The sequence below is a fragment of the Nyctereutes procyonoides genome, unplaced genomic scaffold (genome assembly GCF_905146905.1).
Source record: "Nyctereutes procyonoides isolate TBG_1078 unplaced genomic scaffold, NYPRO_anot_genome, whole genome shotgun sequence".
Lineage (NCBI taxonomy): Eukaryota > Metazoa > Chordata > Mammalia > Carnivora > Canidae > Nyctereutes > Nyctereutes procyonoides.
The window spans coordinates 6,186,845-6,210,711 of NW_026575037.1; the positions used below are offsets into that span (position 1 = coordinate 6,186,845).

General features: G+C 34.8%; 1 protein-coding gene across 2 annotated transcripts in view; it reads left to right on the plus strand.

The window, feature by feature from the left end:
- RALGPS2 (Ral GEF with PH domain and SH3 binding motif 2) overlaps positions 1–23,867 on the plus strand; it is a 162,476-nt gene that overhangs the window by 42,877 nt on the left and 95,732 nt on the right. For both annotated transcript variants that reach the window (XM_055319057.1, XM_055319058.1), the window contains exons 3-5: positions 5,035–5,139; positions 6,371–6,421; positions 20,843–20,926. In XM_055319057.1, the coding sequence (XP_055175032.1) occupies positions 5,035–5,139; positions 6,371–6,421; positions 20,843–20,926 (240 nt within the window). The remainder of the gene's footprint in view (positions 1–5,034; positions 5,140–6,370; positions 6,422–20,842; positions 20,927–23,867) is intronic.

Below are 23,867 nucleotides of genomic sequence, written 5' to 3' on the forward strand. Positions count from 1 at the left end.
GATTACTTAAAACCTTTTCTAAAAAAAATAAAAATAAAAAAAATAAAACCTTTTAGAGTTTAGTTTTAAAGGATATATAAAACATCTTTTTTTTAAGATTTATTTATTTATTTATTTATTTATTTATTTATTTATTATTTATTCATTCATTCATTCATTCATTCGTGATAGACATAGAGAGAGAGAGAGAGGCAGAGACACAGGCAGAGGGAGAAGCAGGCTCCCTGCCGGGAACCCCACGCGGGACTCGATCCCGGGACTCCAGGATCACGCCCTGGGCCAAAGGCAGGCGCTAAACCGCTGAGCCACCCAGGGATCTCCATAAAACGCCTTTTTTAGGGTATTTTTACATTATATGAACCTTAAGGGCAGTAGTACAAGTGAGAATAAAAGACTCTTTTATTTAGAATCACATAGTTTTGACCCTGTCTTGATCCCTTGATTCCAAGCCTGTTGAAAATCATAAACGATTAGGCTGCAATGTTGGAAGCGATGTGGTTTAGAGTGTAACAATGGAAGTGAAGACTAAGCTGGATGCCCATCTCTCCAGTTAATGTGCTGTGATTTTATTTATGCTTCACAGTTTTTCTTTGCTTTGTCCTTAAATCCAAGGTCCTTGCCTGCTTTCTTTAATAACTTTAACATCTAGCTATATTTCTCCTTTATTTTTCTCCTAAAATAGAGATGAAAATAATGTCTATGACTTTTTAACACGTTGGCCTCAAAGTTCATTAATAACTTCAGCTCCATTTTACTCCAGCCAGTTACTTAGGGCTTGCTATCCATGAAAATAGTCGAAGTCTGTGGTTTTGATGTTTCTTCTTATGCTGATGACGTCTATATTTCTATCTATAGTTCTGATTCCCTCATACATTTTTATTGAGTGTTTCTGATGGACCAGACATTTTATGTATAATATGAACAAACTCAAATTACTCATTACTATTCTGCTGTGCGATTTGTAAAGAAAATAGTGCAACCCCTCTCTCTGACTTCACCATTTCCCGTCACTGTGTATCTCAGCACTGTTTTCCTTGCCGTCTCAATTTAATCTTTAGATTTCCCCTTGGCGTAGCACAACCATTTTCTCATCACAGCATGAGAGAGTACGCTAGTAGAACAGAAGTTACGCTCTTCTGTAATGTCATCATGGAATGTCATCATGGAAGTGACAGCCTGTTCTCTTTGCCATATTCCATTGGTTAGAAACAGGTCACAGTCCTGCCCACACTCAAGGATGTGAGTGCCAGGAGATGGAGACTGTTGGCAGCTGTCGGAGAGCCCGCCCAGCACACCTCATTGCTTGAGTCCGCTCCTTTTCTCTTATTTCTACTAGCACCATCTGGGTTTGGTCATTATTTTGTGTCTAGATTATTACAGCAGGCGTTTAGTTTGATTTTGCACCTCCATTCTCTGCTGTTTTTGGTCCATTTGACTGTAATTCCATTTTAATATTCTTAAAATACAGTTCTTAAGCTTTATTGTATCCCTAAGTTGTCCGTGGTTCCCCGTTGCCTTCTAATTAAATACAGATGGCCCTAAACCTTTTATTCAAGACTTCTGTCAAAGGGACTAAATTATCCTTTTAATAGATTTAACTCCCACCAATTATTGACTTGAAGTTTCATTCTAATGAAAGAGTACTATATCTTACTGATTATTTGTATAAACCATTCTTTTCTCCTACTTTGTTATAGTTTTATCTGTATCACTTTTTATACATCAACTTTTCTTTCTCCTTGAGACAGGGATTATATGTTTGTATATATGTTTATATTATATGGATGTTTACTGGAGATATTTTTATAACCATGTTTTTGAATATGTTAAGTGTATGTGTGTGTGCATATATGTATATCATATTTGTAACTATATATTCTGAAACATTTGGTCTGGTATTACAGGAAACAGTATATAATTATTTGTTAAATAAAATAGATTATTTTACTTGTGAAAAAAATCATTTGACTTTCCTCAGGACTCAAAGTAGTATAATACAGTATATGGTAAGTGGAAAAAGACTGTCTTTTAAATTGTTCTACACTGTGGCAAGAAAGTAAAATTGAAAATATGTATTTTCCACTTTCTCTTAAAATACAGATCTGTTAACATACCAAAATGCAAATGTCCCATAAATCTGTTGAGCTTACAAAATGGATAAATACTTGATCTGGGTGAATGGCTTCCCTGTGTTCCTTTATATTTAACCTGTACTAGAAGCTTCTGAGATTAGAGTGAATCTTTTTCAGATATTTGGAAGTGTCAGTGATTTTAGTCTTCTCTTAAATAAAGAATTACTACTATTCCCTTAGTGGACATTATGTTGAAATGCTGTGTAGCTTATCGATACCAACTTATTTATTGGTATTGGGGAAGCAGATAGAAACATCTTGCTCATAATTTCTTAAGCCTCTCCTGATGACTTGTAAGAAGGAAAAAAAAGAAAGTGATTACTTGTTTTGATAAGCAATAAAATTGCCATTATGATTTGCTAACTTGTCTTGAATTAGTTAAAAACCTGGAGAAAGTTAGGTTTAAAATTAACATCTTTACTTGACAGAATGAATTTAGTTATTTGGGCAATAACATATCTGTTTGAATGTTTAACATTCTGGATAAATTTCTAAATTAATCTTGGGATATAAAAGAATACTGTTGACATACTATAAGCTAGTCATAATTACAGAGAATAAACATGTGAAATAAAATAAAATACTATGTATAAAATCTGATTATGGGACTTTGGGTTTCTGCTCAGATATGTAAAGAGGTTGAAATTTATCACTCCTGTCTTCACAACATGAAAAAAACTGAACAAACAAAATCAGTAACCCTTCTTAGCTCTGTCAGAAAATTGATGTCACAGAGCAAACTGACAGTGATGACCCAAAAACTGGAGAGAGAGACAAGTAAAGAATTAGTTTACCAAGAGCAGAAATCACTGAAGGCAGAAATGGGTAGGAAAACTTAAACTATAGTTGAGAAATTGCTGGAGGCTATGTATGGGCTACCTTGAAGTTAAACACTCCCGGGGCCCAGTCTTAGGTTCTCCCAAACCTCACTTGTGTTTTACCTCTGGAAGCTCCACCAGATTCTAAAGGGAAGATTGGAGAAAAATTCCTTCTTGCCTCATATTTTGAAATGTGCCCAGGGCCTTCGGTTCTCCCCATGATCTCCAGGGAAACTACTTTATCAGAGCCTAACCTACTGGGAGGGTGAGAAACACCCAACTCCAGCCCCTTCCAGGATTGGCGGTGGCATTGGGGTACTGGGAAGTATCTGAGGTCACACCCAAGAGTGGGCACAGGCTCACTAAAAGTCCCGACTGTAGGACTTAGAGAATACTTGTCCCCCCATACTTTACCACCACATCAGCAGGATTCCTGTATAATAATGAAGGATTATTAAAAAATAATAAATTAAAAAATAATGAAGGATTATAGCTGAAAGAACTGCAGGGCATAGATTCTAAGAGGGAGTTTCTAGAGAAACCCAAAGAAGGATGCTAGAGGAAATTGAAGACTCAAACACCTCAAGTACAACAGACAGTAAACACAGTATAACTCCTCTCTATATAGAAGTATATATCCTTACATTAAAGGCCTATTTACCTCAGTTCCTTATTACACAGTATGTTATGTCTGGTTTTCAGCAAATTATAAGCCCTACCAAAAGGTAAGAAACATACATAGTCTGGAGAAATAAAGCATGTAACAGAGCCAGACTCTTGGAATTAGCAGACTGGGAATTAAGATAACCACAATTAATAATGCTAAGGGCTCTAATGAAAAAGTGGGCAACTTGTAAGAACAGATGGATAATATAAGCAGGAATATTGAAATTCCAAGAGTTAAGAGAAAATATTAGAAATCAAAAACATTGTGACAAAAATGAAGAATGACTGATTGGCTCACCAGTAGACTGGTAGCCAGTATTCAGCCAATGAAAGAATTAGTGAGCTTGGAGATATGTCTATAGAAACATCCCAAACTAAAATGCAGAGAGAAAACAGAATGAAAAAAAAAATGGGATAGAATATCCAAGGACTGGGACAATGACAGAAAGTGTAGCATACGTGTAATGCAACTACCAGAAGAAAAAGGGGCAGAAGAAATATTTGAAATATAATGATGGTTGAGAATTTACCCAAATTAATGACAGATCCTTTCTTTTGAAATTATTTTGATATTTAGCTGCTAATGAAAGTGAAAGAAAACATAAAAAGGAGGCATAAATGACAAGTGCTCAAAACTGATGTGTAACAGCTGGTAGGTTGACATATGTATTATATACTGGTAGCTGAAACTTTGGTTAATTTTTGAGACATTAGCTATAGTTCAGTATCCTGTCTCCATTTAATAAAGCATAATTTAAATGTTCTTACAGCGATGACACTCAGATTTCAACCAACGGAGGCAGAAAACATTTTTGTCTCATGGTACACATGTGGAAATAGGACAGAAATAAGTTCAGAGCCAAAAGCCACCTTTTGTTCTACATGTAGTAACAGCAAATTCAAACTTGAAATAGTAACCTTTAAGCAAAAACCCCTTAAATTTATAATAGTAAGAATAGTATCAGTTTTACTATCACAGGGGGACATCACTTAGTTAATGAAGTTTTGAATATTGTCTTATGGTTTAAGGTATGAAAACATTGTCTTTGTCTTTAAAAAATTAGTTTAAAAATTATAGAGATGTTCTCCTCCCCTAACTTCCCCTTACCTCATTTGAGAATCCTCGAACTTGTTAAAATCTTTAATTTCTATAAGAAATGGTAGGATGTCAGCATGAGGAAATGGACAGACAAGAAAATGACTCAAGAACCTAGAAAGTAGGAGAGGTTAGACATTCAATTGCGTGACCCTTTATCTAATGATCTTCAGCTGAGCAGGATGTTGTACCCATTTTATCTGCTGTGTTTGTTGACAAAGTGCTTTCCCATTCCTTGTTCAGTGTTTAATGCCAGTCGAATTTCTACAGCATCGAATGTGAGACAGTATTAAAATGGCTGCATTTTCTTTCAATTTAACAGAAAAGTAGCAGTTCCGAATCGCTAAGTGACAAAGGTTCTGAGCTGAAGAAAAGCTTTGATGCTGTGGTATTTGATGTTCTTAAGGTTACACCAGAAGAGTATGCGGTAAGTTTCCCACCTCCCCTTTTTCCCGTTCTTGAACATAACCTACACATTGATGCTGTTGAGTGAACGCACAGCAGAAGGAGTCGGGGGCAAAACACTGGATGTGGGAATTGATGGAGAGAGTAGCACAGCAGCGGAACAAGCAGAGGGATGAAATGGGGAAGGGAGGAAGAGATGGAGACAGGTTTAGAGCAGCTTCCTACCTTACACCTTCAGCTTGGCAAATGAGAAGTAAATACTTACTACCTGGAAGGAATGTAACATCCTGTGTCAACTCTACTCAACAAAAAAAGTCACATGAGGAGAAAAAAAAATGTATTTACCTTTATGGTAAATTGCTTTTACCCCCTAAACCAACTGTGCTTTACTGACCTATGTAAGAAGTATTTTCACATTTTTATAAGTTAAAAAAATTGAAAAATGGAATTTGAAGGCATTATTGCACTATCATGAAAGATACTTAGAAAAACTTTTATTTTTTAACTGATACAAATATTCACTTAAGTTCTCTTTCTCCTTTAACTTGTGTTAACAGCATGTATTGATTTCCTGATGGTTGAGCCACTCTTGTATTCCAGGAATAAACTGTGTTCAGTCATACTAGCATATTCTTCTTTGGTGTATTATTGGGTCTTGTTTTACATCTGTAGCCTAAAGTGAGATTGAGGTAGGTCCACAGCTATGTGCAGCTTTAACCCCTGAGCTATGGAGCCAATCCGTGTGCAGTCCTTAGGTAGGAGTCGCCACTAGCATAAGTTTCATTGACTTTTATAAATGGGGAAGAAAACTGTTTTTTATTAGTATCAGATTTTATATTACTGTTTGAGGAAATATGATTTAATAATCACCATAATACTTCTTTCTCCATGAATCAAGAGAACTGATTTTTGGTTTTGATTTTGATTTAATGTATGTCCAAATTTTTAAAACCATTTTATTTTCTAACTTTACCTCATTTATCTCATAGGAAAATATGCATAGGCATGAGAAAATTTGAAATAATCATATTTAATAATGGTATAAGGGCAACTTTTCATTTTCTATAATCCTTTTTAAAATTGATACTTTTTCTAGTAAAAATTTTGAGTATTCAATATATTTTAGTATAGAATATAATTTTAATTTACTCAATATATTTTAGTATAGAATATAATTTTAATTTACTATAGAATATCATTTCATGTCATAGAATTCCCAAGGAGAAATTGTCATTTTTTACCTTTTATTTCAGGGTCAGATAACGCTAATGGATGTTCCAGTATTTAAAGCCATTCAACCAGATGTGAGTAATTTTAAGAATTTTTCCTTTTAAATATACAGAATGATCATTAACAGTATCCCCAACTTAAGAAGTTTTAGAAATGTCAAATTCACATTAGTGTTTAAATGTTTAAAGCTTTTGATGTGACTATCCATATAATATTCAGGCCTCAGAAGCTCATGTGGCAGTCATAGGTATACATCATTGAGCCATAGGTAGGACTTTGAATCATTTTGGTTGATTAGGCTTCATCACTTTTCTGAGTGGTGAACAGACTTAGGCTGAATGATTTACCCAAGGCTTTGAAGCTTTTTCATAAGAGAATGGGAATAAGAAACTGGGTTTCACAACTCCAACACTTTTTTCCCTTACATCTTTACTTATGACTTTATATATGATGGTGTGTTGACATTTTGGTGAGAAGAGGGAGGATCATGGGAGGCATTTTTTATGTCTACCTACTATAAGCCATTTATTATGCTATGTGTGTGTGTGAACCTGAGTGTGGTAGTGTGTATTTTACCGATGAGAAAACAGAATGACAGTTGTCCTTGCTTCACAGCTAAGTGTGGGAATTGGATTTCAGACTCTAAACACATGCTTTTTCCACACTTACCAAGTAAGAATATAAGTATGACTTTGAACCCCAAAACTAAGGAAATGATGGGGCGCCTGGGTAGTTCAGTCGGTTAAGTGTCCAACTCCTGGTTTTGAGCTCAGGTTATGATCTCAGGGTATGAGATCAAGCTCCACATCAGGCTCCAGTTTCAGCATGGAGTCTACTTGAGATTCTCTCTCTCACTCTAACAGTCCCTCTTCTGTCCCTCCCCCCAATTGTGTGCATGAATGCACACATGTGCTCACTCTCTCTCTCTCTCTCTCTCACATCTTAAAAAAAACACAACTAAGTGATAATACCAATATTCAATACCATGAGATATATTTCTTAGTCCTTTTGGAAACAAAATATAGTGTGTTTGCCCTGAACCCTGTAATTATTGTAAGGAGTTAGAGAAAATATCTGTGTCTCAAATGGTATAGACCGTATTAGTCTTATGATTTTCAAGTAAGTTACTTAATGTCTTAGAGGCTCAAGTTTGTCACTTACAGAATGAAGGGGTAGGCCTAAATTATCTCTGAGTCCCTTCATTTCCACAGTTCTGTGTTATCCTAACATTTACCCCATACTATGAGGATTCTCTCAGCAGAACCATTAGATTAACATTAGGATGAACAATGTATTTCTATACATAAAGCCCAAAAAGAAAATGGCTATTGAATTTAAATGACAAAAGCTGAAATACTAATTTCCTCCCATCTCCTGAACAAAACAAACTACCTTCTTGGCAAACATTATACTTTTTTTTATCTTAAGTTCAGCCGTCTTACCTTTGATATATTTTTTCCTTTTGAATAAATGGCAATGACCATATTGTTATTTCCCATGAGATTAGTGCTACCAATGGAAATACAATGTGAGCCACTTATATAACTTTACATTTCTAGTAGCCACGTTATGAAGTAAAAATGAAACAGATGAAATTAATTTTAATAGTTTAATTTAACCTATAACATCCAAAATATTATCACTTCAACTTTTAATCAGTATAAAATTACTGAGGTATAGTCTATATTCCTTTTTTCTCTACTAAGACTTTGAAATTCAGTGTGTATTGTACAGTTATGAAACATCTTTATTTGGACTAGCCACATTTCAAGTGCTCAGTAGCTGTTTGTGACTAGGAGCTTTGGACATTGAAGTTCTAGGTGATGATATTAAAAACAGAATTCAAGTCAATATGGGAATTTTTTATTTTCCTGGGACATCTAAACTACTTTGTAAAATTTGCAAGTGAACCTTAAAATTCTCTTGGCTCCATTCCCTTATCTAACTTAATACCAGTCTCATTGATTTTTTTTTTTAACATTTTAAGAATCTTATCAACCCATTCTCTCTCTCTACTCCCAACACCCCAATCGAAGATACCATTTTGTGTCAACTGTGTATCCTTTTACTGATTTACTTGCATCCACTGACCATTCTAAACTCTTCTCTATCCGACACCCATGGTAGTGTTTTCAAGCATCTAAATCTGCTCATGTGATCCTTCTGCTTAAAACACTTTAGTGGCTTTCTGTTGCTCTAAGAATAAAGACAAACTATCATAATATTGTCTACAAATCTCATAGTTTCTGGTCTAGCTACACTGAGCTTTTAGTCCCTGTCACCACTGAGCCTGTGCACATCCTAATTAACTCCTATTCATCCTTTGCTTCTCAGATCAAGTTTGACTTTCTCAGAGTTAAGCTTTTCTTGTCTTCCTGCAGGTTCTCCTAGCACTCTCTGCTTCTTCACTGAACTTATCAGTTGCAAGTTTACATGATGTTTTGTTACTCAACAAGTCTTTGCTGAACGTCTATTATATGTCAGGCACTGGTTTAGTTGCTGGAGGCCCAGCAGTGAACAGACTAAAACTCATGCCCTGGTGGATCTTACATTGAATGAGGTGAACTAGATAGTATGTCATGAAAACCATAAAGCAGTCAGAAGAGACTAGAAAGTGAAGGCAGTGGGAGTTTTGATTGCAGATGGGGTGCCTTCACTGGGAGGGTGCTATCTCTCTGAGCAAAGACCTGAAGGAAGAGAGTAAATCATGGGCATTTGGGGGAAAAATATTCCAGAACAGCCAGCACAATGGTCAGTGAGCTATAGTGAGGGTGGGAGGTAAAGGCTAGATGTCATTCAGGCCTTGCAGATCATTACTCTAAAAAAGACAGGAAGCTCTTGGAAGGTTTTGAGGAGAAGAGTGACAGTTTCTGACTGAGACTGTAAGTAGTACCTCTTTAAGTCTCTTCTGACTCCTGACTGCTGACTGGTACCAAAGACGAATCAAGGAGACCAGGTGAGAGACTAGGTGGCTTGGTTCAGGATGGGAGTGGAAGAAGTGGTGGGAAGTCATCAGACACCGCATGTAAGAGTTGTCAAGGATGATGCCTGGGTTTTGGCCTGATACCAGAAACATGCAGTTGATATTCTCTGAGATGGAAAATTATTATTATTGTGTTCACAACTCCTGGCACTGCCATTCACATAGAATATTATGTGCACTGTTGCCTTGTGGAGAAAGGCCCGAGCAGCAGATGGGGAGGAAAGAGCAGGAGTTTGGCTTTGGACATATTTAGGTTTACATGTTTGTCAGAATGCTGAGTCAGGTCATACGTAACGACATTATTTGTCCAGGTTTCAAGTGTAGTTTGAGAGAGATGACTATAGACATAAAGTGTGGATGAGGTTACCAAGAACGTGAATATAGATGGAGAGAAGGGTTCTAGTTAGTGTTTAGGTGGAACTAGCAAAAGAGATAAAAAAGCAACAGTGAGTGATTTTGAGGAAAATCAGGTTATTAGTATGGTATTCAACGAGACAAGTGAAGGAAGGATTTTTAAGAAGGAAGGAGTGATGAGGTGTAAAGTATGTTAATTGTGTGCTTATTTGATTAAATGCTGGCTGCTTCCACTAAGTTTTAAGCTACGTGAGGGCAGAGACTGGTAATTTTGTTTCTTCTGTTTTATCTGTCTGACATGTAGTGGGGGTCAAAGTTAGAATGAGAAAATGAATATAGTGTTCAGTAAATATTTGTTCAGTGAGAGAACCATTTTCAAAAATTGAAACTAATTCTTTTGGAAGAAATGATATAGCACGGAAATATTCTTAAGTGTTAGTCTCATATAATCATCAAGATTACATGAAATCTGGCAGTATAAACAGATTGTCATCTGGCAGAAAAATGTTTTCTAATTTATTATGAAATATTCAAGACCTACAAGGCATGAAGACTGATTAAGATGAACCCCTGTGTACCTACCTAACCAGTACTGTTGAAGCCACTCTATGTTCTCCCTTGTTTGCCCTCTTCCCTCCTCCCACCACGGTAGCCACTGTCCAGTATTGATCTAGGTCATTCCTTTGTGTTTAACTATATTTCTTCTATAAATATGTATAAATTTTTATGTAAATGGAATTCCGTTGTTTTAGTCGTCTTTAGCTTGCTTTTTATGTTCAACATTGCTGACGAGCACCCCTTGTAATATGTGCACTCTAGTGCATTAATTACTGAGTTGTAGAGCATGAATATCTTTGAGTATGTTAAGTACTGCCAGTTTCCTGAAATGTTTGTACAGATGTTTATCATATCAAAACTTTTGTTATTGACAAACAAAAGATTAAGCTATGACGTCAGTCTAATGTATTAGTCTTATTTATTAGCATAAAAAAGAGTGTTTACCTCATTATGTAGTTAACTTCAGTAAAGAATGAATTCTTTGGTTAAATCAAAATTTAACCTCATGTTATGAAAAAAGAGTAGTTATCACTGAATCTAGTAAGTTTATCTTTGTGTTTCTGTCCATATCAATGTCCAAGTCTCTATAGATAACTTTATGGAAAACTTTTTAAAAAGTGTATATATATACTTTATGAAACTTTAAAAGCTCTTTAGTTGTTCACTAAAACTACTAAGATTCACTATTACATGTATATATCCATATGTAACTTTATTTCAGATGTTAATTCACGTTTTCTAAATTGAAATTTGTAATAAATTTGAACTTCAAAGAAAAATAGATTTGAATCCAGCCACGTGGTTTAGTGATTTCATACAGATTGGTGATTACACCACCCAAGTCTCACTGGATTTGCTATAATAGAGGCAATTTGAGTCACCTGGAACTTAGTAAAATATGTATCTCTCATGAATTCAGTTCCCAGAGTAGATCCTGTAATTCCCAGCAGTTTGTGGAATTCTATATTCCCAAGCCTTTTGTGTTAAGCAGAATTTAGCCAAAGTTGTTCTAAACTGGTAGGAAGAAAGGGGCACCTATGCGACGGGCAGCCATTTCCTCAGGGCCAGGCCTCTTCCCTATGATGTCAGTCACACAGCACAGCACACCTCAGAGTTGCTCAGGGGAAAGGCAAAATTCCAGGCTTTTTATTTCACAGTAGAAACCGTTCTTCCTAGGGACTTCCCTTAGTCATCAATAGAATACAGACTAATAAAGTCACATCTTTAATAAAGTCACAGATGTGAATCAAACAAATACTAAGTCTGGGTTTTCTCCAGCCATGTCTCACATATGAAGTTACCTCAGATTGAAAGAAGAAAAAAGAACAGATTTGGTACTTCATTTCTTAGTTTTTTTGTTTTATGGTCGGAAGAACCAGTGCTTACTAGTGAAAAGAATTTAATGTTACAGGAAAATTCATCAGTGATATAAAAACTATTTAGTAGGAATATAACTACAAAGAAAAAAATCTGTTTTTATTTTTAAAGATTCCTTGTCTGTGTGATGTACACCATCTGTCTGTTTTTAATACCAATTTATTTTACCTCCTAAATAACTTTTCTCCCCTTCCCCATCTCTGTCAAATCTGAAGGTTATTGAGAGTACAGTGTTTTTATAAGGCTGTAGCTCACTGGTTCTAGAAATGTGAGCACTCCCTAGTGTCTATGAACATTTGTTAGGCCTGGGACACGGCTCTGCACAGCCTGTCCTCTCTGTACCAACAGATCCCTCTCTGTCTGAGCACTTTGCCCTGATGTTCCCATAGCTGGTGCTACAGAAATCCTAAGAATCTTCATTTGCCCACTGGCCCAGTCAAAGTGGCCAAATTTGGATGCTTTTGTGGATGGTGATCCCTCTCACTCAAAACCAGCTCTTCACTCTTCTTCCCTCCTCTCCGTGAGTGGTCATCTCTTAGTGATGGGGAGACCACACAATGATATGGTTGTCCAAACTGTCATCATAGTGATTACAAAGAAGGGAAAAGGTTAGCAGTTCTAATGTTTGTATTCACCACTGTTAATGTGTCTTTACAACTCTTATTTCCATGGAGCTGCCTCTCTCTTTTTTTCGTTTGTTCAAACCAGTTTTGGGCACAAATTGCCATGTATTTTGCTGCCTCTTTTCTCCTTTTTAAATTTTTTTAATTAAATTTTTTTTAAAGATTTTATTTATCTATTCATGAGAAACACAGAAAGAGAGGCAGAGACACAAGTAGAGGGAGAAGCAGGCTCCATGCAGGGAGCCTAATGTGGGACTCGATCCAGGACTATAGGATCACACCCTGGGCCGAAGGCGGCGTTAAACCACTGAGCCACCCGGGCTGCCCTCTTTTTTCTTTAGTCAGTTTCTAACATTCATAGCTCTAAATGGGTGCTCAAAATTTTAATTACTAAATTTCACTTATTTAAAAATTTATTTTAAAGCCTTTTGAGTCCCAAAAGAGAATTTTTAGTGGCAAAACATAAAAACAGGGAGCCAGAAGACTTGTAGTTTTTTTCAGCTTTGCCATTTATAAATTGTGCCATTAATAGAATCTATTTCATATCTTTGGCCTTTTTAAAAATTATTGAATCTCTGAAGTAAAGGGTTTTGGACTATTGGGTCTTTAAAATACCTAATGTGTCTTCCAGAAATTCCTGGAAGTAGGATTATTTTTTATTGGTGACTTCAGAGTAAGAGCTGCACTTAAGGGTAGTTCTCAATCAGTAACATATAATTTTGATCAAAACTGCAGGAGTCTTAAGGAGGTAAAAAGGGTTGAGTGGTGGTTATGAGTCAAGCTCTTTAAGATTAGGGTGTGTTATCCTCTCACTAGAACATAAGTTCCACAAGGGCAGAAATTTTTGTCTTTTGTCTGCTTTGTGTTCACTGATGTATCTCTAATGCCTAGAATAATACCTGTTCAGTATTTGAGTTTGGTAAATGACCATTCCAAAGCTTTATACTGCATAGCCTACAGACACGTCATCACCCATTGTTTATTATGTTTGGTATCATTTCTGCAAAAGTAGTCCAAGAGTGTGACTTTTATTAAATAATATTCTTTCTATGGAAACAGGAGTGTGGGTTTTTTTTCCCCCACCCACAATTAAGAACATTTTCAGGGGATCCCTGGGTCGCTCAGAAGTTTAGCACCTGCCTTCGGCCCAGGGCACAATCCTGGAGTCCCCGGATCAAGTCCCACATCGGGCTCCCTGCATGGAGCCTGCTTCTTCCTCTGCCTGTGTCTCTGCCTCTCTCTCTCTCTCTCTCTCTCTCTCTCTCTCTCTGTCTCTCATGAATAAAATACAATCTTTTTTTAAAAAAAGAGAACATTTTCAGGTTTTTTCCCATAATATGAATTATTTAATGCTTAATAAGGACAGGTTAAGGATTCTGTACATTCATTAATTTTTAGTATAAATTTTCTGGTACTTAGTTGAAGCTCAGCTCTTGTTAAGGCTTTTCCACATTCTTACACATACAGATTTCTTGGTGTGATTTCCCTTTTGATCTTGGAGGTTTGTTTTCTTTTAGAAAGCTCTTACACATCTATAGGGCTTCCTTCTCTGTGAGTTCTTTTATGTTGAGGAAGCAATGACTGTATTCTGAAGGCCTTCCATGTTTATTATATTTATGGGTTTTGGGGTTTTGTCTATTATGAGTTCTCTCATGTTCTATAAAGCTTATATTTCTTCTGACGACATTGCCACAGTTATCACATCAATGGGGTTTCTCTTCAGAATGAGTATTGTATTACTCAACATAGGATGTGTTACAACAGAAAGTTTGCTTGTAGTCAGATTTTCTTTCTAGTCGCCATTCTCTGGTGCTTTCAATAATTCTCAAAGGGTGAACTGTGCTTGAAATCTGTACTGTAGTTATTACACTGGATAATGTTTGCCTGTCTTATGAGGTTCTCAAGTGTTCATAAAGTGACTGACTCTGACTGAAGGTCCCTCTGATGTGTATTACAGTCAAGGAAGAAAGCTTTACACTTTACTATAAGTTCTAATAATCAGGTCAGTGAGTGGTTTAGATTATATCAATAAACAGACATTATATACAAAGGACAGATAAGGCCCTCTTGTGTAAGTGGGATACACTAGAGATTGAGGAAGAATGCTGGTGAAATGAGGAAAAGCACATAATAGGTAATCCCGACTCTTACTGAAACATTTCTGAAAAACGTACAATTGAGATATTTCTGACCGAATATGTAAAAGAGCTTTCTTCTGTATGCTGATTTTTTTTGTGTATGCAGAGACTAGATTCTTGGCATTATCCAAAGTTCCAAAATCAGGATTACCATAGTTCTATGTTTATTTTAATGAAAAGTATCATTTGCGTTAGAATTAAAATACAAACGATTCATGAATATAGTAAGAGGTTTGAAGAAAGCAAAGAAGACATGAAAGATTTGACATTTTCTGTTAGAAGCAAGGTGCAAACTGTTTTATAAGTTATATTATTGCTGCTCATCACCATGAACTTAATTATTAGGTAGTACGGTTAGGGTTAGAATAAAACCAGAGAAGTAAAGAGGAACATTGTTGATTAGGAGAGTAGGTATATCATGGCATCACTGGTAGCACAAGATAGCTCCTGCCTTTATCTCTGCACTCATTCTAGAGGCAGCTTTAAGGTGTCAGGAGGCAGTGTGGAGAGGGGACAGAGAATGTATGTTAGAAAAGAGAAGGGATATTTTTTATTTCATATAACACATTGAAGTTTTATAGTTTCAAAAGTTTGTTGTTTAAAAATACAGGAATCATAATGAGGAGCACATCATCTGTGGCTGAGACTTCTTTCTGAATAGCCATATAGACTGAATGCTAATGGAGATACTATATCCCTTTAAAGCTTTGCATTTTTGAGCATAAGAGTATCTTAACAATAATTATCTTCTGTGTGTCAACTATACCTCAATTAAAAAATTTTTTCTTCTTGTGAGAACCCCCTCTCCCTCCACAGTCTTTTATAGATTCCATCACTTTTTCTTTTCTTCTCTCAGTCTCTGTCTACATGCTGGTCTATATTGGCCTTTTCTCTTCTTCTATCTTTAGGTATCCCTACAACATCACCCTTAGAGCAGTCCTTTTAAGAGTGTTGGAACCTACAAGATGAAATTTAGAACAAGAATTTGACTTTACAGAACAAACCTACAAGAGACATAAGAGAAGCTGTGGCTCCTGTGAAAATCAGTAATTCTTTCATAGGGTAGGTGGTCACCAGTTGTGGTGTTTGCTCCCCACATGCTTCCAAAATAAAGTCAGTGCAAAATTGGGCTCGACAGTTTCATGGTTCAAAATGAGCCCATGAGTATTCTTTCAGATACACTTCAATGACCATTTAAAAATTGCTTTTATATCTGTGAGTTGCTGTTAGATTTCTTTTTACTGCCTGATTCAAAAATTGTAAATTAATCCAGTTGAACATATTTTAAGAGGTATCAAGGCTGTTGTGTTTCATTGTGCCTTTGCCAAAATAGAGGCTTACTTACATAGTGCTTGACTTTAATCATTCCTGTTCCTAAATCAGATGTGTAAAAAGCATCCTTTGAGTCACAAAGGTTACTTTTTGGTGTTCTTGCAAGATGTTTTAGTATAGAATAACCCTTGACTAGGCTGATAAATGCTGTCAAATGCAAGACCCCACGAGTGGGAGAATTTATTTCTTAGATTGCTTATGGTGCCTCTTGGAAGAAGATTCTAGAATCTGAGACAAAAAGAGAAAAGGGAAAAGCAATTTTTTTTTTCTTATGGGGAAGTTCAGTGGCTATTAGAGGTAGATGTGGAACAGGGTAAAATTCCTTTTAAGGCTAGCTAATATAAATGCATGTCAAGTTTCAGAAGAAAGTAGTGAGTTCCTGGAGTCCCAATGCAATTTCAGCTCCATAATTCATTAAATTGATTTTTACTATTGTTGTTTAACTTTATTTTGAAGTAATTATACATTACTGGAACTTGCAAAAAAAACCGTACACGGAGAGATTCATAGAAGGTTGCAAAAATATTGCAGAGATTCCCTACTTACCCTTCACCCAGTTTCCCAGGGAAGCTACATGGTACATAAGGATGGTACAGTAGCAAAACCAGGGAATGAACATTACACAACATGTATCTATATAGTTCTATAACATTGTTTTCTGTGTACAGTTTTGTCTAACCATCACCTCTTACAGGATACAGAACTATTGCCATACCACAGAGCCCTCTCTCCCTTGTGTTACCCCTCTGTAGTCAGCCAGTCCCACTTCTGCCTACTCCCCACCCTCCTTAACTCCTGGAACCACTAATCTGTTCTCCATTGTTATAGTTTATTGTTGTTTTAGATGTGCTAGTAATATAGCATTGTCTCAAAGGGGAAATATTTTATGAAGCAGAAGCTACTGTCTTAAGAGGTTTTGTAAAACCTGCTTATGTCTTTACATTTTCCAATTATACTTTCTTTAGAGTGGATGGATCCAGTGAAATTTTCATCCATTTGCTCCCAGGTACTGTGTGTCCATAGATTCATTCATACCTACCTCCTTTCTGTCACCTTCCAAGAGAATTTTGTTAGAGGGACAAAACATTTTTCTATTAAGGTAATTATTTTGAAATACTCTACAAATTGGATGAACTTTTTATCCAAATTTTTATCTTTTTTTATTTGAGGAGTCAGAAAAGCATTCAGAAGTTTTTAGTGTAAAAAAAAATAAAGCCGTGATTCACTGATACTTTTATCTGGGTTCCTTATCATAATTTATAATAATATCGTGATGAAGATAGATTCAAAGGACTTGGTATGTATGTATAAAGTATTTAGAATAGTGCCTGGCATTCAAGAATCTCCGTATTAGTATTAACTATTACTTTTACTGCTACTATCAAGACATCTGTTCTCAGGCTGAGGCAGCCTTTTAAGCATAAAACCAGAAGATTAAATCACACAAAAGAGGACAGTAAAAGTATTGGCTACTTTAGACAAGAAGTAGGCCCCATATTCACATAAAGAAAATTGGGAAGATGTTTTCATAGATTCTCTCCATGGTGGGTTTCCAGGTGATTCACATGATTTGAACCAACATGATTACTCTTACAGATGGGGAAATTAAAGAAGTGATATATGGAAACTTTTAGGAAAGTGACACTCAATTGTTGTAGTAGTATAAATGACTCTGTACTTCAGGAGGGCAATTTGACAGGTATCAAAGCCTTGAAAAGGTTCATACTCTTTGACCTAGCGATTTGAAGGACTATTTTTTTAGGAAATGATCAGAAATGTTAGAAAAGGTGTGAGGATATTCTTTATATATAGTGTAGCCTTACTTATAACAGGAAAATGAAATTCATTTTATATGTAAAGCTTTGCTATTGAGTTTGAACTCCATCAAATGGCTACATGAGTAATTTGATAAGTATAAATCAATTTGACACAGACACTTTGATCACAGCATGAATTTAAATTTGGAAATAATATCAATTTGTTAAAAACTAGTTCATTATTTATAGATTTAATCCTAGGAATTTGCCTTAAAATGCGCCATCTTTCTATAGTTATCTTAATATGTATTAATATATTTATATTGATATTTTTTAGAACAAAAATACTTTCTAGCAGTTTGATGTTTTTAATATAGTTATATCATTTTTACATTCACGTAATGTCTGTCACTAAGTATCTTCTGTCTATGCAAGGAGGTAATGTGAAATGACCCTAGATCTAGGCTTGGTAACAATTTTTTTTTTTTCTGTAGCATTGCTTCTGTTGTTTATATTTTCCTTCAGTAAATTCACTTTTTTTTTAAATTTTCACTTTTTTTACATTTGTTTTTATTTAAGTTTGATTTGCCAACATATAGTATAACTCAGTGCTCATCTCATCAAGTGCCCTCCTCAGTGCTCGTCACCCAGTCCTTCAGTAATTTCAAATCTGAAGATTGTAATCTAGCTTTCGGTTTTAAAAAAGTTAGTGATTGATATCCTCAGAGCATTGACTGCTTATCCACTTTGTTGAAGCAGTAATTGCTGTTTTCTTCCCTCAATATTCTCCATTCCAATTACTCAGACCAGAAACAGGAATCTGAGTACCTTTGGATACCTCCTTCTCAGCTTATACTGTGTGTGAATCCTGTTTTTGACTAAGGCCTCCCGGCCTCCAAAATATCTTGAATCTACCACTTTTTTTCAGTATTCACTGACACAACCCTAGTCAAGGGAATAGTACCTGTGTTTATGGAGTATTGTATCGTCATAACTATTTCCTCCGTCTTCCCCTCAGTCCATTTCTTTTTGTTCTATTTGTAAATTTTGTGGAAGATCAGAATATATCACATTTAAAAGGTCATGTATTTCTACCAGCCCCACCCTTGAACCCACATCCCTCCAGTGTCTTAGCTGTTCCTCCTTGGAGAAATATATACCCAGTTTTCAAATAATGCATTTAACTGCCTATCATTTATAATTTTGGATATGATTTATTGACTCTATACTGTAGAAGATGATTTCACACTCTTACATTCTCTTACCCTGACATTTATACATTTTACTTTGTCCTCTTTTTCACATATAATTAGGTAATAATTTTGACATAAGTAATCATGGGTCAACTATTCTTTACAGTTGAGCCACAATCAATTTTGTTTTCCATGAGCTAATAACTTATTTAAGCTTTCTCTGTACTTGTCACTAATTTTTCTGCCAGTGGTGAATATAGTGAATTGTTTCTTCCCAGGGTGTTCAAACTCTTAGTTAGGTATTGCTTCATCTTTGAGAGGCACCTCTCTTGGAATTTCTGTCCTCTTGCTAGTTAATATCTGAGCAAAAAACTTTGCTCATAGTCTTGTCCCAGGATCTCCCTTTAAGTTAATCTGGGTATTTATAGTATTTTCTTTTTATGTTGGTTACTCAATTTCCTAGATCCCATGTCTTTTTCTTAATTTGCTAGTTTATTTTGAGGAACCAAAATACTTTTCTAGCTCTCTGATAATAGGTGCATGGAAGACAAATACTCTGAGACTTTCATGTCTGAAAATCTCTGTAGTACATTTTCATACTTAATTCATATTTTCGTTGGACACAGAATTCTAGGATTTTGAAGACATTGTTTCAGTTGTCTTTGACTTTCAGTGTTATTCTTAAGGTATCTGATACATTTGATCCCTTTTTTCTCCATGTGATCTATTTTTATTTTGGTTTGTTACTGAATCTTACAGATTTATAATTTCATAGTCTTAGTGTGCTGTAATTTTTTGATGTGAGGCCTTGGTTTTTCAGGGATTTTTAAATTTAATCCATTATAAAGGGCATGAGACAGGTATTTTCTTGTCCTTTAAGTTCTAGGGGGCATTAAAAATTTTTTTGATAAGTTGTTTTCTCTGTTCTTTCTTAAAATTCTTGTTATTGTTCAGACACTGACTCTTATGAAGTCTAATTAACATAATATTTTTACTCCTATTTTGAATTTATTTTTTAAAAGGTTTTATCACTTTTATTTCACAACTATTATGTTGGTTTTAAAAATCTTCCTTATTGTGTTTTTCATTTCCAAAACTCTTGTTTTGTTCTCTAAATCTATTGCCCTGTTTTTGCCTAATGGGAGCAATATCTATTTTCATCCATCTGAGAGAAATAACTATATGATTTTGTTTTTCTTTTCTCTGTTTTTTGTTTTTTTTGTTCCCTGCTCTTATTTTCCTCTATTTAGATAGATTTCTTCAAATAGATTCTGTCTCTTTCTAGTGGTGGTTATTGCATTACAGCAAAGTTCTTAACCTATTTTGAACCTTGGACCCCTTTGGCACATGAATAAAGCCTATGGAGTTGAACTCTGCTTTAAAATCAAAGAAAATCAATTGGCTTAAAACATACCTATCAACATACTTTTCTGTCACATAGCAACATATATATGCTTCTTTATTAACATATTAAGGTCCACAGATGATGAGCTCATAATTTCATACTAGTGATAAGTATAAATGATTATATATCTGTACCAGCTGTAATGTGATATGAAAATTTTTTCAGTGGTAAAGTCATATGTATTGCTAATTCTTCTGTAATGTGTACTCTACATTTATAATTAAAAGGAATGTCATATCGTTAGAACTTAATATGAAATAAAAATTTAATTTTTTACATACAAGTTTACTGAGCCCTTTGAATTCTATTGACAGACACTGCAGGGTACCAAGAACTAATTTTTATTAGCAATTTCATTACATATCTGGGATAGTTGGCTATCAGCTCAAATAGTGAAGTACTGGAAAGCTAATTAGAAGCTCTGAGTAACTGAATGGGGCCTAACTAGGCTTCACTGTACATTGTAGGAAGCTCAACTTTCATTATCTGTAGTTCCTTCCTTTTGGGATTCAAAGGTCTACAAAGATGAATCCACCAGTCTCCCTGTAGAGTGTAAGTCTTGTTATCTATATTCTCATAGACAAGTAATTTTGCTCTCTTGCATTATAATAGAATTTGTTTTTATGATTTAACTGAGTGGTTATAGCATTAGATATGTTCCTGTTAAATAAAATGGTTCTAGGAAAGGACACAGCTGTCTTGTATGTTTTGAAACCCTAAATATAATATGAAAACTGGGGTATTTCATGAATGTATTTTAAACTCATTTTTGCAGGAGCTTTCAAGTTGTGGATGGAATAAAAAAGAAAAATATAGTTCTGCACCAAATGCTGTTGCCTTCACAAGAAGATTTAATCATGTGAGTTGCTTATAAAATTTTGGTAATTTAGTTTGTGAAATACAGTTCCTCAATATATTTTCATTAAGAAGTAGCTTAACTTTTCACATCAATGCTGAGATACTTTCAGCCACTCTCTCTCCAAACATTGTCTCTCTGCATGATCTCTGTTTGTTTGTTTTTTTCCTGTAATTTCTATTGGAAATTTGTTGAGGCTTGATATTCTTTTCTACTTGTATCTTAACCTTTCATATTTTTATATCTATTTCTTGGTGCTCTATTCTGCATGATTTCCTCAGATCTATATTTCACTTCACTAATTCTCTTATAGAGGGATCATATATGTTTCAAATATGTGTGCTTTTACACTAGTGTCATTTTTAATATTTCTTAAATCATTTTCAACATTTTATTTTATAATTTCTGTGTTATCCAAAGTACTAATTCTTTTAATTTCTGCTCATCCATATGCAAAATGGTTTGTTTTCTTATGCATTTTGTAATTTTAAATTGAGAGCTTATGTTTCTTTAAGCTTTATCTGTACTTTATGGGAATTCTGCTGCTGCCTAGATTGAGGGTGTTATCTCTTCTGAAATGCTTTGTTTGCTTTTGCCGGTACTAAGGACTATAATGACTTAGTTCTGTTTTTCATGTTTTGGTTGGGAATATCCATACTTTGTTATAGTGAAAATTTAAACTCCAAATCCAATTAAGGACTGGTTACATATTCTTACAAAAAACTTACTAAATTATATTATTCTTAAACCAGAAAGTTGTCAGAGTCAAATATGTCACATAGTACCAAAAGCTTTTATCCTTATTCCAGATCACAGTTGATCCTATAATCTCACTTAATTGCTCCATTATTCCTATTAATTTCTCCTAGTAGGGTCCTAGGAGATTTAAAATAGCAAATTATGAAATATATTAGAGTCTTTTAGAAGGAGCCTATCTGCGCCATTATTTTTTTTTTTAAGATTTTATTTATTTGAGAGAAAGACACACACACAGTGAGCATAAGCAGAAGTGGAGGAAGGGCAAAGGGCTAGAGAGAAGCTGACTTCCTACTCATTGGGTTGCCCAGCACAGGGCTCAGTCCCTGGATCCCAGGATCATGACCTGAGCTGAAGGCAGACTTAACTGACTGAGCCACCCAGATGCCCCTGCACCATTATTTTTAAAATGAATCTTTTGTAGACAGCATATCATTGGGTCTTCCTTTTATTTTTTTAAATCCAGTCTGCATCTCTGCTTTTCAGTTTAGACTTAGAAGAGGTGGAAATATATTTCAGAGTTTCCATTTATCCCTATATATCCATAATTGTTGAAGCTGTTTAATGTGTATCAGAGACTTCATTGTTTTTTTCTGTTTAGTTCATTATACATTTTAAGTTTTCCATGATAAATAGCTAAAAAATTATCTTTAAGTTTAATGTATTTTGGGCTGCAGATATAAGGTTTTTATAACACCTCCATATGATTATAAAACTCTGAATAGGGATCCCTGGGTGGCGCAGTGGTTTGGCGCCTGCCTTTGGCCCAGGGCCTGATCCTGGAGAAAACTCTGAATAAAGCAACTACAGTTAAAAATATACTATGAATAAATGTTTTCTAAGATTTACTTGTTTATGAAATACTGGGTATATTTCAAAGGATGTGTTAAATATTTTTTATGTATTTTAATGTGTTAAATATTTTAATCATGTGAAATTGCTGCTGTTGGATTCAACAATTGTTAGCCTACAGAAACAACAAGTTCATATAATGTTTTAATATTAAGAAGCATTCTAATAAATGACTTAATTCACCACATAAGCTAAGAAATAGAATATTACCCAACCTGTTGAAACACTTTTCCAGGTTCTTCCCTCTACCCTCTCTTAAGGGGTAACCATTATCTGAAAACCTTGGGGTTTGTGTTTTGGGGGCTGGTCTTTTAAATTTTCTGAAACTCTTCTTGTAATTCTTTTATAGATGTATCAGAAATATTTGTATCCCTAAATAGCATGTTGTATAATCTTGTTTTTCTTCCTTGTAAAATATAGCATCAAACTATATGTATTCTTTTGTGGTTGGCTTTTTTTCACTTTGGTGTTTCTCCATATATATGGTCATGTATATAGCTCTAATTCATTGATTTTTCACTGCTATCTAGTATTTCATTGCACAAATGCATCAAAATGAATTTATCATTCTTTTGAGGATGAATACGAGATATGTTTCCTAATTTTTTGCTATTATGAAGAAGGCTACTAGGAATATTCTGAATCTTGGTGCTTATGTGCAATAGTTTCTCTAGGCAGTGGCTTTCAAACCTTCTTGCAGGTGACCCACAATAAGATAAAATATTTTACACTGCAATTCAGTATGGACACACAGCTGTAACAAGTATTCTGAAATAATATTTATTTTTATTAGGTGATATGTTCTTTGATCTTTACAATAACTAAAAAAAAAGCAGTAACATTAATATTTATACTCTCTAAATTGATACATTAAGATGTGTTAAAAAATTGCCTAGATGTAAAATTTGTATCATAGAAAGTGGCTGCATATTTAACTATAAAAGACTGTGTCTTTTTTTTTTTTAATGGCTGAACCAGTTTGCATTCCTACCAGCAGAGTACAAGAATCTTTGTTACTACTTATGCTTATAAATACTTGGTATCATCAAACTTTGTGATCTAATTGTTATCAAATGACTTCAGCTTTCATTTGTATTCAATAAATATTAAGTTTCTGATGTGTCCTGGCACTGTTCTCAGAGCTTGGAATATATTAGTGAACAACAAAAACAGATCACTACTTCCACAGACCTTCTCATTCTAGCTCTTTCTCATTTTAATTTCACTCTCCCTCTGCATCATTTTCACAAGATCTGTCGTTTTCAAATCTCCCTGATCATTTTTATTATTCTCTTATTTCTTACTCATTTTAAACTAAGTAAAATTAATTACTCAT